At 47.5% G+C, this 18,550-nt stretch overlaps 1 protein-coding gene across 1 annotated transcript; it reads right to left on the bottom strand.

Annotated features, from left to right (window-relative positions):
* Positions 1-776: 776 nt before the first annotated feature.
* Mmp21 (matrix metallopeptidase 21) lies at positions 777-8,733 on the bottom strand. The gene is given in 10 exon segments (XM_004625732.1): positions 777-1,077; positions 1,434-1,509; positions 1,512-1,604; positions 4,147-4,182; positions 4,185-4,388; positions 5,390-5,437; positions 5,440-5,530; positions 5,781-5,920; positions 6,796-7,342; positions 8,572-8,733. Coding segments are annotated over 10 exon segments (1,698 nt in total).
* Positions 8,734-18,550: the final 9,817 nt, after the last annotated feature.

The raw sequence follows: 18,550 nt of genomic DNA, 5'->3' as shown, positions 1-18,550 counted from the left end.
GCCACCACCAGGTTTGACTGGTGAACTTCAGCTCTTGGACTGAAAATCCTGACAGTAGTGAAGATGTAGACAGACACAGTGAAAACCTTTTGTACCCTGTCAATTAGAAAAAAAACTTGTCATGATGACAGGAACCTTGAACTTAATGCCAATTCTTTGAACTTTCTCTCTGAACCCTTACTTTTCAGTATATATAGTACAGCCATGTCCTTCCCCTTAGGGGTGGTACCTCCTTTCTTGATGGTTTGACCCATGGTTCTGGCTGCTTTTCTGACCCACAGGTACAGGGTGCTGCAGTGTTGGAACAGGACAAAGCTGCAGGGCCCCAGTCACAGGCAGAAGCAGAGAGGGATTTGTGGGGTGCTTTCTTTGTTGTTTTTTAAGCGCTTCTAAATTTATTATTTGGTAATTTTTTTATGCAATTGATCTTCAAGCCATGCATTTTTGAAGTTCATGAAATGTTTTCAATGTTTTTGTTTTGTTAAAATGGCTGGGGGAGTCGTAATTGCTTCAGTTATTAAACATCTGACTTTTGTCTTTGTAAAAAGTCAGATTTTTTTCTTTTTCATATAGAAGAAAAATCCTAAGATTCTGTTTTCCTCTTTTGTAGAAGAAATATAGTACTGAGGATTGAACCTCAGGGTCCTGCACTGAGCTTCATCCACAGACTTTATTTCAGTGTAGGTGCTGCCCAAGTGAGGGCTCCTAGACTTCTGAGACAGGCTCTTGCTAAATTACTCCAGCTGGACTCCAGCCTGTGACCCTCCTGCCTCTCATTACATGGTAAGTGTAGAGACGTGGATGTTACAAACATCAAACCACTTCTCTGAAACAGAGTTTTTTGGAAATAAACCATTAGAGGGAAGCCAGGGATTCTGCCGTTTGTCCTTCTCACTAACTACTTTCCAATAGGCACCGCCTTTGAAAAAGAAAGCGGAGCTGTGTGCGTAGGAGTAGTAAGCTGAATCTATGTTTCTGAACGGATGGTTTTGTGGGGTCATTGCTGGAAAGACTTCAGTAAGCTTCTTTGGATAGGACTTAAGTACTTGATTTCTGTTGACATCAAATGCAAATACCTGTAAAACAAGGTAAGTAGTAAGACTGGCTTTTCTGAAGATGGTTGATTTTTAGGTTAACTTACAGTAATTAGTTAATGAAACCTGACTTTTTGCCACATTCTTTAGATTAGAAACTCTAAATAATTTTCTACCTAATGACTTTCCACTACTGTACATATTTGAAGTAATGAGCACAGCTTTCAATTGAGAACTCGGTCATCTGGCAAATCTTAATCAGCACTCACAGAAGTAATGCTACTTACAAAGGAGTCCTTGTCAGGGAGATGGCTCAGTAGAATAAGCACTTGCCTGCCAAGTGCAAGGGACTGAGTTCAATCCTCAGTTCTGCAAAAAAAAAAAAAAAAAAAAAAAAAAAAGGAGTCCTTGAAGAAGTAAATTAACTGCTTCCTTCGGTCATAAAAGGCAGTGTCTAAGGGGCTGGGGATGCCAGAAACACTTCTGAAATCAGTCTGGGGTAGTGTCTTCTTTGTTCATCTTCTAGGATAGACTGATCCTTGTCACTGTCGTATCTCCAGTATTGGTTTTCTGAAAGCAAATAAAAAAAATGCTAACATGGAGACTGGGTGTGGTGGCTGGCGTAAGCCTGTAATCCCAGTGCTGGGGACCTAAAACAGGAGGATCACTATGAGTCTGAGCTGCATAGCGAGACCCTGTACCAAATACATGAAATTAAAAAAAAATGCTAACATGATTTATTAATTAGGAAACCTGGCAAAGAAGACAACTTCCAAAATAGGCCCAAGCCAATCCTGCATGAAGTTCTGCTGATGCCAGGAGAAAGCATGGTTTTCCTTATGTGACTAAAGGTTCACGCAGTGAATTTTTCCCCGGTCTTGAATAACTTAACAAGGTGACCCTAGTGGCCCATTTCTCTTTACATTTCACTGCTATGGTGAGAATGCTGGTGGCCTTTCACAGTGAACCTCAGCCATGAGATTCCCACTGGCTGTCATCAAAAATAAAACAAAAACAGCATGTGTCATTTGAGTATCTTTAGTCTTCCTCTTTTATAGTTTAAAGATCTGTTACACATTAATATCTCACAGGTTGGCCTGAATCATCTTCTTACCCTAATTGATATTAACAATCTTTTAATGAAAGAAATCCTGAGGCTAATTATGGGATTATATTTTTTTCTTATTAAAATCTGCTAGCTCCACATCCACCCCCACTTTGCAAATGAGAGCAGAAGAAAAGGGAGCCCAGGTAGTTCATCCAATCCAGACAGCACGGCTGAGTGGAGATGCAGTCCAGAACTCCCATCTTCCACCCAGGTAGATTCTGCCCTTTCCCAGGAAATACAATCTTTGTGTGGCAAAGTCCAAAGGCTAATTTCATGCTCTGAAGCAGGAGAGGGCTATTTCTGCCTTTCCTTATTTCTAATCCCAAATATCTGGTGTGTTGCCAACACAATAAAACCCACTAAGCTAGGTATTCCTACGCCATAATTAACAGAACACCTCAAGCAGTTACACCTCTTAGTTCCCAAATGCTCGACATATTTGGAAATGTTTACCACTGAGAACAATGTGACATGATATCCCAATACAGACATAATTCACTCAAAGTGGAAGTTTAAAAACAGAATTCACAACAAATTAAGATTTTTTTAAAAGGTCCAAGAACAAAATGGAGCTGTATTATGCAGTGCCCCTCACCCATGATGACCCAACTCAATACTGGTGCTTTCAGTGTTGCCAACATAAACTAGTCTGGAACCCCTTAAAATCACTGAAAAATGTGCTCCCAATTGTGAAAGACTGCAACTACAAAAGCCTGCCATAGGGCAACTGCTTGATGTAACCAAACTAGGATGATTCTTCTGTGTAATGTAAAGGATAATTAAAGCCAAATTTACACAAGGATCCCAATGGGGAAGTTTGTATAGAAACATCTTCTACTGTTGCTCTTGCTTTGTTTACTCTGAACAATTTACGGCAGTATGGTTTGTATTGCTAGGATTCAAGACTAGAGTGTACGCAACTTTGGTCTCGGTTGGAGGGCAAAGGAAAAGCAGTAGCCCTTGTAGGTGTGGGATCAGACTGCATTGGCAGTGCAGGGTGCCTATGTGAGCTGGGTGTGGAGGTGCTTGACTGTGGCTGTGGATGAGGAAGACCAGTGACAAAACAGCCCCAAGCTGCCCATTTTCACATGGCCAGCCCCACCCCCAGGCTTACCAATGCCCGGCAGTTCAGCATTTGCTGGCTGCCTGCTGGGTGAAGTCTATCCCTGGTCCAGGTATGTGAGACTTTCTAAGCTCGGACCAACCCAGTCTTCCCAACCAAGTCTCCTTCTGAGTGCCTCCCCCGTGCACACACCTACCCCAACAACTTGACAGCCACGTATTGCCTGTGCCTTCTCAGCTTCTGCTACTTGACCCTGGTCATGCTTGCACTTCCACACCCACACCATCCCAAGCACCTTTTCATGGGTATTCTAGATTCTACCCATCCCTAAGTGTAGGCCAAGCCCCAACTGCTGGTGCTGCCAATATGGGATTCCAGGTGGCAGTGGTCATCTCTCCTGCCCAGCTCACCTCTTGGAGACATATTTCTATTTGTAGCCTTCCAAGGTAGGCTCTTTTCCTCTAGGACTATGAAAAGGCTCTCTCTATGGTTCTTTGATAATCACCCAAGTTTCTAGCAAAGTTATTCACTCATCCTTTCATGCATTCACTCAGTAACTTAGATGCCTCTTGAAAAATCAGGGGATCAGGGCATGGTGGGGCACACCTGTAACCCCAATTACTCAAGAGGTTGAAGCAAGAGGATCACAATTTTGAGACTAACCTGGGCAACTTAAAACAAAGGTTTCAAAGGGAGGGATGAGAGTGCTGGAGCTGGAGCTCAGCACTCCCTGTGTTCAATTCCCAGGACTGACTCCTCAGAAAGCAAGCAGGGTATATGCCCCAACTCCCATGTTCATAAATGTATATCCTGGTGGAACAGACAGAAGCTAAGCAGTAATTACCAGACCATTCAATGGATTCCTTAGTTACGGCTTGAAACATCTATCCTGAATGCATTTGTTTAATGAGAGAAATAAGCCACCCATGAAAAATCTTTACCTTTAAAAAAATAATGCTTATCTCTTCTCTGTGTGTATGGACAAATGCATCTATGTTTTGCATCGGGATCCCATGCCAGCCAGTGAGTATTTGGATAGGATCCTTGTAGCACGTCCTGTTGTTTCTATTTTCATAAAGCCAGTACCAGCTGTTGCAGAAGAAATACGTGGTAAATCTCACCATCACTTCACCATATTGGTTTCTCTCATTGCAAATCCAGTTAAATGCAACATCAAAGGAACCTGAGAAGAAAAGCAAAAGCCAGCCCCTTGTCATGTGGCACAGAAACTAACTTCCATGTGTAACTGGAATAGAGATGATTGCAAGGTCAGACTTTTCTAAACATGTTAAATCCAGACAGCACCCCAGGCTGGAGGTAGCCCCGGAGATGGAGCGGGACACAGGCTGCTGCGGCAGCCCTGACCTGCACGCTGCTCAGATGCTAAGCTGTGTGGTCACCAGCACTGGAGCTCATGCGGGCCCTTGCAATGGCCGGTCTGACTTCCTTAGAGGAAAGAAGTTTGGTATTGGATACACACAAGACTAAGATTTCCATCAGTGGGGAAAGTGTGTCGTGGTTTTCATTGTTTGCAAGGGTACCAAGTGCCAAGGACAGGATAATGGGACTAGAAGAGACACAGGCGGTTTCTGTGAAGGGCCTTTCAAGGTCCTGGGCTTTGTGCATATGTGCTACATCATTGATCATTTTTTTATTAAATAATTAACCACTAGTACTTTGGCCCAAACAATTAAATAGAGATGAAAACTGCCCAGGTGAAGCTTAGCTGCTCTTTGCCTTGAGAGTGCAGTAAATGTCTTCCAGTAAGGTTTCCAGGTCAGCAGCTCTTGTGAGATGCTGCCAACCTAATGCCTGTGGTGTTTGGGAGAGAGTGCTGGGAGGGGGTGCCTGTCGACAGTGTGCTTGGCCCTCTACCTGGGCTGCTGTCTGGGACAGACCACTTTTAACTACAATGATTGAATCATGCAGCTAGAGGGCAGCTACTCGGGCATGTGTGTCTTTGAGTTCTATGGGAGCTGGCCTCTAAGTGACCATTGAGTGGGCTCTTGTTGTGTTTTAGCATTCTTTTTTTTTTTTATTGTGGAACCAGGGATTGAACTCAGACCCTTGCGTTTGCCAGGGAAGCACTTATTCTACTGAGCTATCTCTCCAGCCCCTCCCCTGTGTTTTGGCATTCTGAGCATCTTCTAGGAGCTTGGAAGGCCTGCTCAAGGACCAGCTTACCATACAGCTTTTAAATTGCTCTTCTGTCTGACCAGTTCAACTCAAAATAGGCTCCTGGGGAATATAATTTGGTGGCATTATGGATCCCGTCCTGTAGATGTCAGGCAAGCCCAGGACATGGTCGATCTCGTGGACAACCACCTAGAGCCGGGACACAAATCAGAGGTAAGGACCAACCTGGACCTTTAAGTAGCACAGGTACAGATCCCTGAATTACAGAGGGCAGGCCTGTGCCTCACACAGAGCTGCTCTTATTCAGAAGGGGGGCAAGACAAGAACTTGGGCACCATCCCCACAGACCCACCAACCTTCTCAGAAGGGCATGAACATGTCCTAGAGAAGTCCATGCTGCCCTGCCCTTTGCCTCCACAGAGCAGGTGGAACCGCTTACTTGGAGAAGGCTGATGCCCATGTCACAGGAGGGAGGCGTGAGGTGATCATGGTCATCGAAGTGGGTATCACCCAGGCGCCAGGCATGAGCAAACCCCTGCCTGCTCCCATCAAACACCTGAGTACAGCCCAAGTGCTGGCCTGGTAAGGGGAGAGGGGTGGTCCCAGTGAATGCGGGGTTTGCCTGCTGCAGATTCCCTACCTAACCAGGTACAGGCATCAATAGTGTCCCAGACTCAAGCAGCAGGGGTGAGCAGGGGGACAACTCCTGGAATAACTCCTGGGAGGTTGTCTCCAAGCAGTGTGATTGTAAAGACTACAGGAATGGAACCAGGTACAAAGTGTTGGGGGACAAGGGTGTCAGAGGGAGGGGGTGATGTCAGAAGGTGACATCTTGAAAACAGATAATTCAAACTGGGTCCTGATAGCTGGGCAGGTCATGAAGGAAGGAAAATTGCCATTTCTTACATTCATAAAATTTTCAACAAACCCAGCTGGAACATTAATCCAACAAGGCCAGTGAAGTTGTTAAGAGCACCCCTAGTTCATCGATGAGGCTGCAGAGAAATTGTGACATTTGTCTAAGGCTTCTAACTTTAGTTACTGACTCCATGTATCTGTGGCCTCTCCATGAGGGGATTTAATTTGATGAGCACACCCCAGCAGCCAGCCTGCACCCACTGGGCCCACCTGCTCCCAGGGGAGGAGGGGCCTGGCCCTCATGTCCTCCATGGGAGCCTGCTCTGAAGAGCCATGAGCCCATCCCCTGCCTGGCAAGTTCTTGGTTGGCAATGCTGGCAGAGGGCTTAAATCTGCACCCCAGGCCCTACTCTGTCAGATGTCACCTAAGAATGAGCCTAGCGGGTAACCATCCTTGTAACCATCTTTCTGCAAGTGACAGAAGCAACTGAGATGGGATGAATCTAGGTCATTTAAGGTGGCACCAAGGCAGGGTCCTTGGTGAAGAGAGGTTGGAGGTGCCAGGAAGGGACATTCCAAGTCCATGTCCATTTTACCTTTCCCAAAACCCAGTTTTATGTCCACCATAGCCCCAGGGCCAGTGAGGTCCTCCTTGAAGTTCAGGGGGGTCACCTCGCTCCACATCCTGAAGGCCAGTTTGAAAATGTACCTCTGCTCATCCACAGAAAGCTGGCTGCTGTAGGCCTTGCCCACCAGCCTCCAGGTCAGAATCTTTTTGGAGAAGGTCCTGGTGGCCCCACTGTCTGAGGAGTCCTTCTGCTGCCTTTCCAGCCTGGGTAGCAGCATTTGCAGGAATCACTTTCGTCTGGATCTGGGCTGTTGACCTAGAGGGGTTGACAGAGCTGGAGGGGTTGACGGAGTGGCTTGGGGTGGGAACTGCGTGTCAGGAACACCACAGTGTGGCTTGTTCATGGCCAGCAGTGTGACTTTGTCCAGCTTCCCACTGACTGGCAACACATTGGTTTTCTGGAATTTTCGCATGGCTTCAGCGAGGGTGATACTGGCCTGTGCCTCTGCTGTCCTCCTGAGGTTGCGACTCCAGACTGAAGACAGTCCTGACCAGCCATAGCTGGATAAGAATCTCTACATGAGAGAAGCAATGCCTACATCCATGAGGTGCCTTGTGGCAGGGTCTTCCCTGGCCCCTAAGTCTGCACTGCCCCAAAACTATGCAGGAGAGAAAGAAGAGAGGAAGAGGGAGGCAAGAGAGGAGATAGAGAGACAGGGAAACAGAGCAAGTGAAAAGTGTGGTAGGAGGTGAGGACATTGTCCTGTGAGTGGGACAGTCTGGGCTACTTGGAGTGACATCACTGGCACCACAGAGCCCAAGAAGGGGCAGAGTTGGAGCTATCCTGGCGGGTTTGGCACTGGAAGCAAAAGCCAGGTTGGAGACAGAAGCATCCTGAGACCACAGAAGAGGAAGGAGAGGCCATATAATGGCCAGGTCAGGATCCTGGACTTAGAACCAGGCCTGGGGGCAGGTGGGTCTGAGGACTGAGAGCATCTTCCTGGCACACAGGGTGGAGGGATGCAGGGCCACACTATGCCACCCTCAGCAGCCAAGGCAGGCCCAACCCTGGGACCCTCCTCACCTCCCTCCTGCTCCAGGGTACCGTGAAGCCAAGAAATAGTGTTGGAAACCCTGACTTCTGCTTGTAGCATATGGTGATCGTAAGATTGCAAGGTCCAGGCTGAGTTTGAGGCCTCCTTCAGTCCACTCCCTGCTCCAACCCCAACCCACAACCCCTGTGAGGCCTTGCTCTTGGCACTGCAGAGCTCCAGCAGTCTACGGATGCCACCAGGATGGCTCTGCTGAGGACCCTCGACAGTGCCATGTGAGACCTTTACCAAAGCTGTTCCCTTCTCTGTATCTAGAGAGCAGCAGCTAGGCTGCCAAGGAACCTCACTGGAACAGCCCTGACCATATCACTGGCAATTAGAAAGGCCCTTGATATTGAAGTCTGTCATGCCTGTACAAGGCAGCCTGAAATTAGTGAACTAGAGGTTGACCCAAGGGGTTGTCCATTAATATGTCTGTTATATAGCTTAGGGGTGGAGCACGTGTCTAGCACCTGCAAGGTTCTGAGTTCCATCCCCAGTTCTGCAAAATACAAGAAGATAAGCATGGAGCCATTTTCGGACCATGGGACCATGGGAAGCCCTTTTCCCATAAGGCTGGCCTGACTCTTGCCAGCCTGCTGGACTCTGCCTCTACAGTCCAGCTCCTATACCCATGCTCTGGCCCACACATGTGAGCATGCGTAGCATGCATGTGTGTGTATATATGGGGTGACGCTGCACTTGGGTTCTACCTGAGCAGCCTGGACGTCAGCAATGGGCCTGGCCTGGTACAGAGGGGACAGCTCCAGGTCTAAGCAGTCCCGGCTGTGGAAGAGGGCCTCAGGCTTTGCAAGCCAGGGGGCAGCCAACGAGCAGAGCATTAGAGTTGGATGCAAGACAGAGGCAGTGAGCATGACCGGCCCGAACTCTAGCCCTCTTGCCTTGCTTGTCCCCATTTCTCCCCTTAAGGAGCAGGGTTTGGGAACCTTTTATAGGCAATCAAACATTTCTCACCCCGCCCCGAAGTGTGTGAAGTGTGGCCACCACAAGGCTGCTCCACAGGCCCTGGGTGACTGCCTTTCAAGACCCCAGGGCCACCTTTCTCGCTAGCATGAGAGCTCCCCTTCCCTCAGCCCTCTGAGTTTGCCATATCCTTCGGGAATTACATCCCAAGACTGCAAACACCTGTGGGTTGCGTTGTCATGGTGATGTACATGTGGACAAGTTTACTGCCTAAAGGAGCTGTGAGATTGCAGTGCATGTCCATCCATCAGGAGAGGCACAAAACCATCTTCCTAACCCCTTATAGCTCGGAACTGGACCTGCAGTTTTAAAAACATGACCATTACTGTGCTTAGAATTTGGGTCAAGCTCTTTTGGCCAAGTGGACTGGGGTGTATGGATTGTTAGTTTGTAAGACATTCTTTTCACCTTTATTCTCATTTTTTTCCCTTATTTAAATAAGTTAAATCATTATAGGAAGTATTGTATGTTAAAAACACTCAGAATAAGGGGTAATCCTGTACTTCAGGCAGTACTATTTTGATGACCATTCTTACGGATATAAATGTGTATGTGCATAGAGAGGCCTCACTCTCTTTCTCCACCCCCCATGTGTGTCTGTGAGTTTACATAAACCACATATTCTCTAGCTCATTACAATTCAGTAATGTGTCACAGGTATCCCCTCTGTGGTCCTGAATGTAGATTTTTTTATTATCCTACTTAGTGCCTTTGTTGAGACACAAAAATTTCTGGGTGGTAGATTTTTATGGGTATGAACTAGAGCCACCTGAGGGTCCAGAGCACCTTCCAGGCCACATCACATTACCCTGTTTCTCCTCACAGAAGATCTGGTCTTTTTAGGACCCTGAGACAGGCACTCCCCTCAAGTGAGCTTTGCTTCAAGCAGACCAAAATGGCGGCCTTCAGACTGTGAGGTCAGACAGGGCTGCAACAGAGACATGGAGAGAGTGGCCTTGCCCCTGCTGGACTGAGCCCTAGGTCTCCCTTTGATTGTCTACAATTTCTCACTTCCCTCACTCCTGACCAGATGGGCAGTGTCCTGCAGGGTCACCAAATCACCATGTGGGAGGCTACCCCCAATTATCTGATCATAGTGAACCTGAGATTTGGGGTAGGCTGGAGTTTGGCAGACTGGGCTATTAGAAACCCCCAAGGCCCTGGCCTGTGTCCAGAAGGATTCTGAGCATTCTGCTCCCTCAGAGAGATCTGCCTGCCCTACACAGCTTGTCCTTTCTTTCCTGGCCAGGGGAAACATGAAGGCTAGGGGCAGGACAGCTGGGCATGTCTAATGTGTGGTTCATTTTATAGGAAATACAACAATTTCTTGCCTTTACAAAATCGGGGGTGGTGTGGGGAGCAGTACAGTGTTCCCACCCAGACCTCCTCCTCCTCCCTAGAGATGCCCCACTCCTGTCAGCGCCATGCCAGCTGCTGTATCACCTGCCGCCTTCTCAGTGCTGAAGGCTCCCATGACTCAGATGCCCCATGCCCATGGGGTCCTTGTATCCTCGGGGCTGAGTTCGGTGTCCTGCACCTGACCACTGTTGCGCTCTGGCCTCGCTGCTGCTGCTGCCATTTTGATTGGAAGTCTGACTTCCACTTTGCATGGCTAAACTCTGGCCTGACCTGGCCTTCCAGAACCCCTGGCTCCTTCACCTCGAAGCCACACGTGAACGCGGCCCCTGAGACAAAGCCACGGAGGCTGTCCCTTGTTCTTACTGTGCAGCCCCCTGACTCCAGCTGAACCAACAGCCCATGTGGCTGAGTCATCCTCCTTCTGTGTCCTTGTGTCCCTCACTAGAGGGTGCCCGAGGGTTTCCCTCAAAGAAAAGGGACTTCACCCACAACTGAAAGAGGTTCCTCCACTCTTGTCAAGTGTTCCAGGGTCTGTTTAGGAGTGACACAGGCAGATTTATTAAGCAGAATCAAACAAGCACACTCAGAAGGGAGTGTGGGGATGCACAGAGTGAAGCACTCGGTCTGAGGTGGCAACGTTTACGTGGTCTTACGGATGTCCACGTGATGACTCCTCTCAGATGCGAATGTCTGTTAGGTCACCCACTGAGGTGGCTTAAAATGCAGAGTGCACTTGCTTGGAGACCAGAGATGTGGACCATGAACAGCGTTGTGGCCTTTAGGGTGGAATTTGTGAACTTACAGTATCGGAAAAAAACAGGCCCAGTTTAATACTTAAGCATTTAAGAGGGGAAGCCTGGAAGACAAGGAAAACCAAACCAAACCAAAACAAGACAAAACAAATGATGGTCTAATGATGAAAAAAAAATGTAATCTTGAATTTAGTGTTTTGAGGCTGCAGTTTCTTAAAAGTACAAATTTAAAATTCCACTCCCCTTGCCTCCTTTCTACCTATCTTTATTTCTTCTGTCATGCTCCGCTCCTCCTCTCAGCCTCCTCTGTCTGACTTAGAGCCCTCAGAAGCCGCCTTAGTCTCTGGGCAGCAGAGTGAGCAGGGCCCCAGCCGGGGTCTCACTGTTCTCCTCCTCCACACCACCACTTCCTGTCGACTCATCCTCTCCTCCAGCCCTGAATCTTGCACTGCTCCCAGCTTCCTCCTCACCCACCTTCCCCTTGAGTATTTCCTCCCTCAGTGAGTCCCACGGATGACTACCTGTCCCTCATGGGCAAGGAAGGGGCAGAAGATGGGGCAGAAACGCGCTTAGGTTCCAGCTCTGCTGAAGGGATCCTGGCTCCGTGTGTCTGAGAGCAGAAGGCTCTATAGATGCCGAGACTTTGCAGAGGGAGCCTAGAATTTCACAGCAAAGGTCTGAGAAGAGCAAGCATGTGGCTATGCGGACCCTTGCTTGAACCATTCATTCATTCAGCAAATACAACCGTGCTGGGGACAGGAAATCTAGAACTACACATGAGCACAGTGCCTGCCCTCACACAACTTGTTTCTTATGTGGGGGAGGTACACAGCAAAGTTAAATCAAAATTTCCAGTAGTGACAAGTGCCCTAACAAAAGAGTGGCTCCCCTGAGGGGTGCACAGCATTAGGAATGGGGAAGGCATCCTGAGAAGGTGAGCTCTGAGCAGTCGCAAAGATGAGAAGCCTATGTGTGGGATCTGGCTTCAGGGGCTGTGTTTTCGGTGATAGGGAGGTGCAAGGGCAAGCAATTGCGCCACACAGGTGGAGGGAGGCAGTGTGGCTGGAGACGAGGGAAAAAGCTGGGGGTAGGGGTGGACGGAAGAGAAAGTCGAGGGTAGAGGATGAGGAAGAACTGTACATCAGGACAGAGTTTGGATTTATTCTAGGTTTGCATGGAACTTGTTGTGAAGAGGGACTGACTGGCTGGCTTGTAGTCATCTGAGCATCTCTGTGGAGGTCTGAGGCATGGACAGGCTGGGTCTCCCACTCCGGGGCACCCTCCTCCCCCTGCGACGTTCTGACTGCTCTCGGGCCCAGGACAATGGGCTCCTGGAGGGAGAGCCCAGTCCTTGACAAGGTCCCAGGGGATCCAGTCCTGGCAGGGCCCCAGCGTCAGGGCTGGGCCTCACACCTGGTGTGGCAACAGCACTCCTTGTGTCCTGAGAAGGCAGTGTTCCCAAGGAAGAGCTAGAACACTCGCTCACGTGCCTGCACACATGTGTTCTGACTGGTAGAAAAGAGGGAGACAGGCAGCTCTGGGTGTTCTGCTGGTTGGGCCGAGACTGCTTCTGAGGGTCAGATCTTAACACCTGCACAACAGGCGTCCCAGGGGATGAGATCCTCACTCCCCTCATTATGGCTGGAGCGCTGGGGTTTCACCAGAGTTCATGCGGACACCTCATGGCTGACGTCAGTGTCAAGAGGCAAGGCCTGGTAGGAGGTGCTGAGCATGGATCCATGCGGTTACAACGAGGCTTCAGAAAGTGCCCATCCCTTTGCCCCTCTGTCCCTTCTACATATGAGGGACACAGAGTTCAATGAACCTGCTGTTCCCTAGAACTGTGGCAAAACAAATGTCTATTATTTATGAATTACCTAGCCTAAGGTATCTTGTTATGGCCACACAAATAGACCATGAGAGAGGTCACAGGTCTGAGGAATTCATCACTGTTTTGTACCCCAGTTAAGGTGTTTTCTCAACTATATTGTGTGCTTGGCTCCATGCCACTGCAAGGCTTGGACCTGGCAGGGTTTCTGCCTTCCTCCTTCAGCCCTGAGGGGCCCCAGGTGGTGTCCATGGCTGGAGAGGACCCCACTGAGTGAGGATGGGTTCTAAAGCTTCCAACCAGTCCCTTAACAACTCTCCTGCAAGAAAGGCTTTAAAATGTTACAAAAATGAGGAGGAGGGAAGATAGGAAGTGGGTGGGAGCAATTACCTGGGGCAAGCCATGCTTCTGGGGACCATCTGATGCCATAAAGATTACAGATCACCCAGTGTAAGGCTCCTCCTGCGCACCACAATTCTTACCTAGAATGTCTGACCTTAGCACCATCCACCAGTTGCTGCCAGCCTCATCAACCTACAAACACCCAGCACCAAACTTAGGGACCAATCACCGTCCAGTGCCATTCTCATCAACAAATCAACATCCAGTGGCATTCCTACTGATCAATTCTCTTATAATGGACTTTTCACCATGGCCTCATATCTGTTCATTTCTCAAGCCATAAAAACCCTGACCCTCTGATATCGTTTTGGGAGCTCTTATTCTGGTCCACTGAAATTTGTATTTTCTCCCTGGGAAGGCTGTTCTCACTTCGGCTCAGATGAACATTGTTCGCACACTCCCTGTGCTTCAACTCCCCTGTAGGTCGACTCCCACCACTCTGGGTCAGTGCTGCTTGAACCCGGCTACACCCTGTTTCACATGGTGTGTGACCTTGATCCCTCCAGGTCCCACATTTCTTGTCTGTGACGGGGAGGCTTTGGACCCTACTCTTAGTGTTGCTTTGAGCAACAAAAGAAATGCTGAAGAGAAATGATTAGTCATTCTTAGTTTGGAGATAAATAAAAGAATAGCTCTTTCCTGTAAGCACTGTGCCCCTGCCTCCAGGATTGGGAATTGAACCCAAGGCCTTTATGCTGAGGTACATCCCAACCCTTTAAAATGTTATTTATTTATTTTGAGACAGGGTCTTGCTAGGTCTCTGTATTTCTCAGGCTGGACTTGAATTTCTGATCCTTCTGCTTCAGCCTCCTAGAGTACCAGGATTACAGGTGAGTACTACTATGCCAAGCTACCTATTTTCCAAGCAGTAAAACGTTTACCAGTAAGGCTCTATATAAGTTAGAATAAGCCAATATTTTCTGTAGCTTCTGAAGAGTTTATCCATACTTATGGAAAATAAGAATTATTTTGCCTGCTGCTAAGGACATCAAAGTCTTTTTGTTGTTGTTCCAGCAGCTTTTATTATATTTCATGTAACTGCATGCGTCGTAAATCTATAGATACAGAAGTCCCTTACTATTTTGCGATTCGACGTTTGCAGACTCAGTTTCACAGGTTTTCAAAAATGTTAATCTAAATTATTTATTGTGAAGGGCTGGTGAGACAGTTTAGCGGACTAAGCGCCAGCTTTGGCAAGCGCAGCAACCAGGGTTTGATCACCAGTCCCAAATGCCACACCAGCCCCGCCCTGGGGCACACTGAGCCACCCACAGGTCTGAGCTGGTGCACGCCTGTAGTCGCAGTGCTGGGGAGGGTGAAAACAGGAGGATCACTACGAGTCCGAGCGGCGTAGTGAGACCCTGCACCAAATACATAAATGAAAAAAATAAATTATTTATTGTGGATTTTTTGCTATAATGCCGGATTATGCAGTACCATACCATATATGTATATTGTTAAAATTATGTAGGTTTAGGAATTTAGGAAATGGTTAAGAACATTAGAAGTGTTTTTTAAAAGTGTGGGAAAGGTTTACAAGAGTGTGGGGTTTACAAAGCCTTAATATATATATAAATACTAAAATAAATATAATGTCACTACTTTGCTGATTTTTACTTATCGTGGTGGTGTCTGGAACGTAACCTCTGTGATAAGTGAGGGACCACCGTAATTTAAAAATCCAGTTTAAAATTACACCATTGATTAAAAAAAAAAAAAAAAAAAAAAGTCTGAGTGCAAGGAGAACTTGCAGGGCCTGAAAGATGCTCTCTATCACTGATCTACACAGCCGAGCTCCAGAGCAGCCAGGAGCTGAACCCGGTTCTATAATTTCCTTAAGGTGGCGTTTTAATCAAATCCTGTCTGTCTAAGCCACCTTTGCTAACAAGAGTTTTCTGGGAGCCGAAGAGATGGCTCAGTAGAATAAGCACATGCCTGGCAAGCATAAGGGCCTGAGTTCAATCCTTGGTTCTAAAAGTTTTCTGTTACAATTTACATCTGAACGTAAATGATAAGTGATAGGTAGACAAAACAGCGAGGTCAGCTTGTTTAGAATTTTGCTAAAACAAAGACTTCAGAAAATGTTCTGTAAAATGATGCGGCTGGCTTACTCTCTAAAAACCCCCTAAAAGCACATCGTTTCTGTCAACATACCTTCGCCCCGAAACTGCATGGATGCTGACATGGACTTGGTGTGGATCCACCGCTGAACCTGAGTTCAGTATTGAACGCGAGCCGCAGCACGTGCAGCCGGCCAGGGCCCGGGAGTGTGGCCTACAGGAGGGCTGCGGCTCCCGGGTCACAGGACGCCGGGGCGCTTACCGCGGCCGCACGTGGCCCCGCAGGGCCTGCGCGCTCGGGGTGCTCTCGGGTTCCCCCAAGGCCGTTTCCTGCTCCGCCCCGCACAAGCTTCCTCTCTGCACTGCTCAGCAGAGGAGCTGGCTGGGCTGCTCCGGGATTGACACGTGAAGAGGGGAAGTAGGTCACAGGATTGGCTGAAGCCCTCCCCAGCAGGCTGCAGAATGTCTTCTCCCCAAGACCAGGAGGTGCCCCATCTCCACTCTCCTTCCCCACTAGACCACGTTAATTAACATAAGTGACAGTGATTACTTGACATAATTGTGGACCTTACGAAAGGTTGTGAGACCCCACCGGGGATTGAACTCAGGCCCTTGAGGAACTCAGGCCCTTGAGCTTGTCAGGCAAGCGCTTATTCTACTGAGCCATCTCCCTGCTCCCCCTCTCCCAGGCCTGGTCTTAAAGTACAGAGGGCTGAGGGTGCAGCGTAGGGCTCCCTCCCTGGATTCCGTTCTGAGTGCTGGAAAAAAAATCTAGAATTCCCTACTCTAAGCCCCCGCAGTCTTGGGATATGAACAGGGAAACCAGGCGGCGCCTCTGCCTCTCGCCAGCCAGGGAAGTGACAGACTTCTCGGGACCTCCAGGGTCCCCACTGGCGTCCTTCAGCAGCGCTGCAGCTCAGCTTCGCCCTCTCAGCCTTCATGGTGCCAACGGGAACCTCCAGTCCTGTGCCAAAGCCTGCGGCTCTGGACCTAGCTCTGGTCAGCGCCGTGGGCCCCGGGCACCGCGCTCCTCCCCCGTGCTGGCCCTCCTTGTCCTCCATTCTGCCCTCTCCAGGAGAAAAGGAAGCTCCTGCCTTCTTGGCTCGGGCAGGATGTGTCTGCTCCTTCTGCAGGCGCCGCCTCTGAAGCCCCGCCATCCCTTCCCACTTGCCTCTCTTCACTTTTTATTCTATTATTTCTTGCCAGAGCCAAATTGATTTCTTTCATAAGTCTTTATCAAATTATTATAAGTACACAAAAACAGCCAGACTACCAGGCTAGAAAACATAAATCACATAAAACAATTATACCAAATGAAGGCACATTTTTATTTTAAAGTTTTATGTGTTTGGTACAGGGTCTCACTACGCAGCTCAGACTCATAGTGATCCTCCTGCTTTCAGCCTCCCAGCACTGGGATGACAGGTGTGTACCGCTGCGCCTGGACTCTGTGGCTGGCTCTGCGCACCTGAGCGCAGGGCTGGTGTGGCATGTGGTACCCGGGATCGAACCTAAGCAGGCACTTAGTCCACTAAGCTATCTCGCCGGCCCTAAGGCACACTTTTAGATACTGTGACCAAACTAGATTATAGTAATTTACTTCTGTCTTTGTCTCTCTGTCTCTCTCACTCTTTCTGTCTTTTAAGCTTTATTTATACATCAGGTTTCTCAATAGGAGAAACCACGTGATATTGAAGCTTGTGTGTATGTGTGATTTACTTCATTCAACATTATGGTCTCAAGGTACATCCATCTTCCTAAAAATAACTCACATTTATCCTTCTTTATGGCAGAGTACTACTCCACGATATGTAAATACCACATTTTCTTTCTCCACTCATCTGCTGATGGACATACAGGCTGCTTCCAAGATTGAGCTGTTACGAATTGCGCTGCTGGAAGTGTGGGAAGACACACATTGCTGTAGTATGGTGGCTGTAATTCTTTGGGGGAAGATGTCTAAAAGGGGAACCATTGGGTCAAGTGGAATTTCTGTTTTTGCTTTTTTGAGGAATTTCTGCAGAATTCCCTAGTGGTTATACCAGCTTACTCTCTTTTCAACTTAGAAGAAGGATTCCTTTTCCCTCTCAGGCTTTCTACCATTTTTTATTGTTCAATTTCTTTTTTTTTTTTTTAACTTTTTATTTTAGACAAGGTCTTGCTATGTAGTTCAGGTTGACTTTCAAACAATCCTCTTTTATTTTTATTTTTTTTAAATTTATTTTATTTATTTGTGTGTGTGTGTGTGTGTGTGTGTGTGTGTGGCCAGCTCAGCCCACCAGGGGGCGGGGCTGGCTGGCATGTGGTGCTGGTGGATTGAACCGTGGTCCCTGTGCTCTGCTAAGCTTGTTCTAAGTAGGTGCTTTAGACCACTGAGCCATCTCACCAGCCCCTTATTATTCAATTTCTTGAAAATAACCACTCTTTCTGGAGTGAGATGGAATCTTAGTGTGTTTTATATTCCTTGGCTGGCCAGTGATGTTGGACAATTCTCAGGTGTTTATTGGCCGTTTATACTTTCTCATCTGAGAAGTGTCTCTTCATTTCAGATGACCATTTTAAAAATTAGATCTTTAAAGGGCGGGGTCTTCTTTTTCTTTCTTTGCATTTTTATGTATTCTAGATACTACTCCTTTGAGGAGTAGATGGCAAATTTTTTTCCCACTCTGTAGGTTGTCTCTTCACGTTGTTGACAGTTTCCTTTGCTGTGCAAAAGCTTTTTAATTTGATGTGATTCCATTTGTTAACTCTTGGTATTATTTCTTGTGTAACCAGAGATCTATTCAGAAAGTCTTTGCATATGCCTGCATTCTGTGAGGAATACTATTGGTATTTTGATTGGGATTGCATTAATCTATGTATCAGTTTTGGAAATATAGCCATTTTGACTATATTTGTTCTGTCTAGGAACAAAGGGAACATTTTTCCGTTTTCTGATGTTTTCTTCAATTTCCCTTTCCAGTGTTCAGGGTAGAAGTTTCTCACTTCCCTGGTCAGGTTATCCCTTAAGTATTTCCTTTTTCTTGATGCTACCAGAAGGAGTATTGTTTCCCTAATTTCTACCTCAGGGAGTTTATTTTTGGTGTACGGGAATACCACTGATTTTTAAGTGTTCACTTTGTGTCCTGGTGTGCTGCTGAATTTGGCTAGTAATATAGGAATCTTTTAGTGGAGTTTTTGGGGTCTTCTATGTAAAGGGTCATGTAATCAGCAAATAAGGATGACTTAGCTTCTTTCTTTCCTACCTATATTCCTTTTATCTCTTTCTCCTGTCTCATTGCTCTGGATAATATTTTGAGAACTATAT

Source organism: Octodon degus, unplaced genomic scaffold (genome assembly GCF_000260255.1).
Source record: "Octodon degus isolate 3935 unplaced genomic scaffold, OctDeg1.0 scaffold00010, whole genome shotgun sequence".
Lineage (NCBI taxonomy): Eukaryota > Metazoa > Chordata > Mammalia > Rodentia > Octodontidae > Octodon > Octodon degus.
Note: the sequence above shows the minus strand (reverse complement) of the source record. Positions and strands in the feature narration are given on the sequence as shown.